Here is a 7,500-nt window from a genome sequence, read left to right on the forward strand (position 1 = left end):
GCCAGATATTATAGATGTTATAGATGTTATAGATGTTAGATGTTATAGATGTTATAGATGTGAGCCAGATATTATAGATGTTATAGATGTTATAGATGGTATATGTTATATATGTTGATATATGAATCCCAGCTGAAGTAATGATTAAAGAGGTGTTACATGTTATAGATGTTAGATGTTATAGATGTTAGATGTTATAGATGTTAGATGTTATAGATGTTAGATGTTATATGTTATAGATGTTAGATGTTATAGATGTTAGATGTTATAGATGTTAGATGTTATAGATGTTAGATGTTATAGATGTTAGATGTTATAGATGTTAGATGTTATATGTTATAGATGTTAGATGTTATAGATGTTAGATGTTATAGATGTTAGATGTTATAGATGTTATAGATGTTATAGATGTTAGATGTTATAGATGTTAGATGTTATAGATGTTAGATGTTATAGATGTTATAGATGTTATATGTTATAGATGTTAGATGTTATAGATGTTAGATGTTATAGATGTTAGATGTTATAGATGTTATAGATGTTAGATGTTATAGATGTTAGATGTTAGATGTCATAGATGTTATAGATGTTAGATGTTATAGATGTTATAGATGTTAGATGTTATAGATGTTAGATGTTATAGATGTTAGATGTTATAGATGTTAGATGTTATAGATGTTAGATGTTATAGATGTTATATGTTATAGATGTTAGATGTTATAGATGTTATAGATGTTAGATGTTAGATGTCATAGATGTTAGATGTTAGATGTCATAGATGTTATAGATGTTAGATGTTATAGATGTTATAGATGTTATAGATGTTATAGATGTTATATGTTATAGATGTTAGATGGTATAGATGTTATAGATGTTAGATGTTATAGATGTTAGATGTTATAGATGTTAGATGTTATAGATGTTAGATGTCATAGATGTTATAGATGTTATATGTTATAGATGTTAGATGTTATATGTTATAGATGTTAGATGTTATAGATGTTAGATGTTAGATGTTATAGATGTTAGATGTTATAGATGTTATAGATGTTAGATGTTATATGTTATAGATGTTATAGATGTTAGATGTAATAGATGTTATAGATGTTATAGATGTTATATGTTATAGATGATATAGATGTTAGATGTTATAGATGTTATATGTTATAGATGTTAGATGTTATAGATGTTAGATGTTATAGATGTTAGATGTTATAGATGTTAGATGTTATAGATGTTAGATGTTATAGATGTTAGATGTTATAGATGTTAGATGTTATAGATGTTATAGATGTTATAGATGTTATATGTTATAGATGTTAGATGTTATAGATGTTATATGTTATAGATGAGTTATAGATGTTAGATGTTATAGATGTTATAGATGTTATAGATGTTAGATGTTATAGATGTTAGATGTTATAGATGTTAGATGTTATAGATGTTAGATGTTATAGATGTTAGATGTTATAGATGTTAGATGTTATAGATGAGTTATAGATGTTATAGATGTGATATGTCATAGATGTTAGATGTTATAGATGTTATATGTTATAGATGAGTTATAGATGTTAGATGTTATAGATGTTATAGATGTTATAGATGTTATATGTTATAGATGTTAGATGTTATAGATGTTAGATGTTATAGATGTTAGATGTTATAGATGTGAGATGTTATAGATGTTATAGATGTTATAGATGTTAGATGTTATAGATGTTAGATGTTATAGATGTTAGATGTTATAGATGTTAGATGTTATAGATGTGAGATGTTATAGATGTTAGATGTTATAGATGTTAGATGTTATAGATGTTAGATGTTATAGATGTTATAGATGTTAGATGTTATAGATGTTAGATGTTATAGATGTTAGATGTTATAGATGTTATAGATGTTAGATGTTATAGATGTTAGAGGTGTGATAGATGATATAGAGGAGTGATAGAGGTGTGATAGATGATATAGAGGAGTGATAGATGATATAGAGGAGTGATAGATGATATAGAGGAGTGATAGATGATATAGAGGAGTGATAGATGATATAGAGGAGTGATAGATGATATAGAGGAGTGATAGAGGTGTGATATATTAAAGAGGGGTTATAATGCGTTATAACCTCAGTAGGGCTCTGTGGGCAGGTGGAGGCCTTGTATCCCAGCTGCAGTAGCATGGCCTCGGCAGCATTCCGCTTCGCCACCTTCTTATTTGGCCCTGTTCCCGTGGCTACCTCGCCACACACCTTCACCTGCACAGACAACACACAGACAGACAGCAGTACCTTCATGAGACGTTGTGTGTTCTCCTACTGTATACTACAGAGGACTACATTTCCTATAATATACTACAGAGAACTGCATTTCCTATAATCTACTACAGAGAACTACATTTCCTATAATATACTACAGAGAACTACATTTCCTATAATATACTACAGAGAACTACATTTCCTATAATATACTACAGAGAACTACATTTCCTATAATATACTACAGAGAACTACATTTCCTATAATATACTACAGAGAACTACATTTCCTATAATATACTACAGAGAACTACATTTCCTATAATATACTACAGAGAACTACATTTCCTATAATATACTACAGAGAACTACATTTCCTATAATCTACTACAGAGAACTACATTTCCTATAATCTACTACAGAGAACTACATTTCCTATAATCTACTACAGAGAACTACATTTCCTATAATCTACTACAGAGAACTACATTTCCTATAATATACTACAGAGAACTACATTTCCTATAATCTACTACAGAGGACTACAACAGGAATGGGGATTCGTCGGACCAGGCATTGTCCTTCCAGTGTTGGTGATGGCGTGTCCACTGGAGCCTCTTGTTCTTGTTTTTAGCTGATAGGAACCCGGTGTGGTCGTATACTGAAATAGCCAATCCGTGACAAGATCAAATCAAATCAAATGTATTTATATAGCCCTTCGTACATCAGCTGATGTCTCAAAGTGCTGTACAGAAACCCAGCCTAAAACCCCAAACAGCAAGCAATGCAAGTGTAGAAGCACGGTGGCTTGGAAAAACTCCCTAGAAAGGCCAAACCTAGGAAGAAACCTAGAGAGGAACCAGGCTATGGGGGGTGGCCAGTCCTCTTCTGGCTGTGCCGGGTGGAGATTAGAAACCTAGAGAGGAACCAGGCTATGTGGGGTGGCCAGTCCTCTTCTGGCTGTGCCGGGTGGAGATTAAAAACCTAGAGAGGAACCAGGCTATGAGGGGTGGCCAGTCCTCTTCTGGCTGTGCCGGGTGGATATTATAACAGAACATGGCCAAGATGTTCAACTGTTCATAAATGACCAGCATGGTCGAATAATAATAATCACAGTAGTTGTCGACGGTGCAACAGGTCAGCACCTCAGGAGTAAATGTCAGTTGGCTTTTCATAGCCGATCAGTAAGAGTATCTCTAGCACGTCCCTAGTGCTGTCCGGGACAGGTAGCACGTCCCTAGTGCTGTCCGGGACAGGTAGCACGTCCCTAGTGCTGTCCGGGACAGGTAGCACGTCCCTAGTGCTGTCCGGGACAGGTAGCACGTCCCTAGTGCTGTCTGGGACAGGTAGCACGTCCCTAGTGCTGTCCGGGACAGGTAGCACGCCCCTAGTGCTGTCCGGGACAGGTAGCACGTCCCTAGTGCTGTCTGGGACAGGTAGCACGTCCCTAGTGCTGTCTGGGACAGGTAGCACGTCCCTAGTGCTGTCTGGGACAGGTAGAACGTCCGTAGTGCACGTCCCTAGTGCTGTCTGGGACAGGTAGCACGTCCCTAGTGCTGTCCGGGACAGGTAGAACGTCCCTAGTGCTGTCCGGGACAGGTAGCACGTCCCTAGTGCTGTCCGGGACAGGTAGCACATCCCTAGTGCTGTCTGGGACAGGTAGCACGTCCCTAGTGCTGTCCGGGACAGGTAGCACGTCCCTAGTGCTGTCTGGGACAGGTAGCACGTCCCTAGTGCTGTCTGGGACAGGTAGCACGTCCCTAGTGCTGTCTGGGACAGGTAGCACGAGGACTGACGAGATATGTGTTCTGAAACGCCATTCTGCACACCACTGTTGTGCTGCCCTGTTATTTTCCAGTTTGTGGCCCGCCTGTTAGCTTGCACCATTCTAACTTCTCCTTCGACGTCTCTCATCAACGAGCTGTTTGCTTGCGTCCACAGGACTGGTGCTGACAGGATGTTGTTTGTTTGTCGCACCGTAAACCCTAGATACCGTCGTGCGTTAAAAGCCCAGGAGTTCGAGTGTTTCTGAGGTACTGGAAACGGCGCGCCTGGCAGAGACAATCACACCACGCTCAAAGTCTCTTAGGCCACCAATTAGCCCATTTTAAAACTCATTCGAACAGTAAATTAATGTCTTGATGCCTGTCTGCCTGCTTGATATAGCAGGCCACAGATTTCTAGAAAACCAGAGAATTTTGCATCCCTTGTAACTCTGTTGGGAGCCACTACTACTACTACTACTACTACTACTACTGCTACTATTACTAGCTGTTTGCTACTCCACAGGACTGCTGCTGACAGGACTACTGCTGTTTGTCTACCTAAACTAGACACTGCTGCTGCCAGGAGTACTACTGCTGCTGCTACTACTACTACTACTACTACTACTACTACTACTACTACGCAAAGTCTCTAGGCCAACAATTAGCCCATTTTAAAACTCACTCGAACAGCTAAATTACTACTACTACTGTCTGCCTGCTACTACTAGCAGGCCACTTCTAGAAAACCAGAGAATTTTGCATCCCTTGTAACTCTGTTGGGAGCCACTACTACTACTACTACTACTACTACTACTGCTACTACTACTACTACTACTACTACTACTACTACTACTACTACTACTACTACTACTACTATTACTACTACTACTACTACTACTACTACTACTACTACTACTACTACTACTACTACTACTACTACTACTACTACTACTACTACTACTACTACTACTACTACCACTACTACTACTACTACTACTACTACTACTACTACTACTACTACTACTACTACTACTGGCCAATTTTGATTAAACTGCGTAGTGTTGACTATCTAAATGCTCACATCAACATTTCATTTCAGCACTTCGATAGTAAACAAGATGGATAAATATGTTTTGGTCACTTTAAGCAAACAGACTGACACAGAGGACTAACAACATTCACAGAGGACTAACAACATTCACAGAGGACTAACAACATTCACAGAGGACTAACAACATTCACAGAGGACTAACAACATTCACAGAGGACTAACAACATTCACAGAGGACTAACAACATTCAGAGGACTAACAACATTCACAGAGGACTAACAACATTCACAGAGGACTAACAACATTCACAGAGGACTAACAACATTTACAGAGGACTAACAACATTCACAGAGGACTAACAACATTCAGAGGACTAACAACACTCACAGAGGACTAACAACATTCACAGAGGACTAACAACATTCACAGAGGACTAACAACATTCACAGAGGACTAACAACATTCACAGAGGACTAACAACATTCAGAGGACAAACAACATTCACAGAGGACTAACAACATTCACAGAGGACTAACAACATTCAGAGGACTAACAACATTCACAGAGGACTAATAACATTCACAGAGGACTAACAACATTCCAGAACCTCAGTAGCAGTAACAGACAAACAAGTGTCAGGTTTAGTCCAAAATGGCACCCTATCCCCCAGATAGTGCACTACTTTTGACCAGAACACTGGTCAAAACTAGTGCACTAAATAGGGAATAGGGTGGAATTTAGAACACAACCCTTCAGTGCACTGCCTGTCTACCTCAAGAGGCTTAACAACAGTCTACAACGGATCCTTTGAGTGTTTCAAGTAGCTCTGAAGGAAGCTTTAAATAAATCACACAATTACCTGACAACAAACACCCAATAAAATGACTTTATTGATGATCCAATAATTCAATGATATAAAAAAAAAAAAACTGTCTCTATCGCTGACAGTCCATCAGACTCAAGGTAAATAGATGGGTTTAACTAGACTAACAAACCATCAGACTCTAGGTAAATAGATGGGTTTAACTAGACTAACAAACCATCAGACTCAAGGTAAATAGATGGGTTTAACTAGACTAACAATCCATCAGACTCAAGGTAAATAGATGGGTTTAACTAGACTAACAAACCATCAGACTAGGTAAATAGATGGGTTTAATTAGACTAACAAGCCAGGACAGAGTGAACCCAGTCAGGACAGAGTGAACCCAGTCAGGACAGAGTGAACCCAGTCAGGACAGAGTGAACCCAGTGCTCTCAGTCAGGACAGAGTGAACCCAGTGCTCTCAGTCAGGACAGAGTGAACCCAGTGCTCTCAGTCAGGACAGAGTGAACCCAGTGCTCTCAGTCAGGACAGAGTGAACCCAGTGCTCTACGTCAGGACAGAGTGAACCCAGTCAGGACAGAGTGAACCCAGTGCTCTCAGTCAGGACAGAGTGAACCCAGTCAGGACAGAGTGAACCCAGTCAGGACAGAGTGAACCCAGTCAGGACAGAGTGAACCCAGTCAGGACAGAGTGAACCCAGTCAGGACAGAGTGAACCCAGTGCTCTCAGTCAGGACAGAGTGAACCCAGTCAGGACAGAGTGAACCCAGTCAGGACAGAGTGAACCCAGTCAGGACAGAGTGAACCCAGTCAGGACAGAGTGAACCCAGTGCTCTCAGTCAGGACAGAGTGAACCCAGTCAGGACAGTGAACCCAGTGCTCTCAGTCAGGACAGAGTGAACCCAGTGCTCTCAGTCAGGACAGAGTGAACCCAGTGCTCTCAGTCAGGACAGAGTGAACCCAGTGCTCTCAGTCAGGACAGAGTGAACCCAGTGCTCTCAGTCAGGACAGAGTGAACCCAGTGCTCTCAGTCAGGACAGAGTGAACCCAGTCAGGACAGAGTGAACCCAGTGCTCTCAGTCAGGACAGAGTGAACCCAGTGCTCTCAGTCAGGACAGAGTGAACCCAGTGCTCTCAGTCAGGACAGAGTGAACCCAGTGCTCTCAGTCAGGACAGAGTGAACCCAGTCAGGACAGAGTGAACCCAAGCCATCAGACTCTAGGTAAATAGATGGGTTTAATTAGACTAACAAGCCAGGACAGAGTGAACCCAGTCAGGACAGAGTGAACCCAGTCAGGACAGAGTGAACCCAGTCAGGACAGAGTGAACCCAGTCAGGACAGAGTGAACCCAGTCAGGACAGAGTGAACCCAGTCAGGACAGAGTGAACCCAGTGCTCTCAGTCAGGACAGAGTGAACCCAGTCAGGACAGAGTGAACCCAGTGCTCTCAGTCAGGACAGAGTGAATCCAGTCAGGACAGAGTGAACCCAGTCAGGACAGAGTGAACCCAGTCAGGACAGAGTGAACCCAGTGCTCTCAGTCAGGACAGAGTGAACCCAGTCAGGACAGAGTGAACCCAGTGCTCTCAGTCAGGACAGAGTGAACCCAGTG

General features: G+C 40.7%; 1 protein-coding gene across 3 annotated transcripts in view; it reads right to left on the reverse strand.

Moving 5' to 3' along the window:
- The window catches only part of stau2 (staufen double-stranded RNA binding protein 2), a 286,330-nt gene that overhangs the window by 154,689 nt on the left and 124,141 nt on the right, over positions 1-7,500 (reverse strand). For 2 of the 3 annotated variants that reach the window (XR_006830797.1, XM_046293050.1), the window contains exon 10: positions 2,120-2,257. Coding sequence is in view for 2 of the 3 variants with exons in the window: in XM_046293050.1 (XP_046149006.1) it covers positions 2,120-2,257 (138 nt within the window). In the remaining variant the exon portion in view is untranslated. The remainder of the gene's footprint in view (positions 1-2,119; positions 2,258-7,500) is intronic. The other variant, XM_046293051.1, reaches the window with a different exon arrangement.

This window comes from Oncorhynchus gorbuscha, linkage group LG12 (assembly GCF_021184085.1).
Source record: "Oncorhynchus gorbuscha isolate QuinsamMale2020 ecotype Even-year linkage group LG12, OgorEven_v1.0, whole genome shotgun sequence".
NCBI classification, from domain to species: domain Eukaryota; kingdom Metazoa; phylum Chordata; class Actinopteri; order Salmoniformes; family Salmonidae; genus Oncorhynchus; species Oncorhynchus gorbuscha.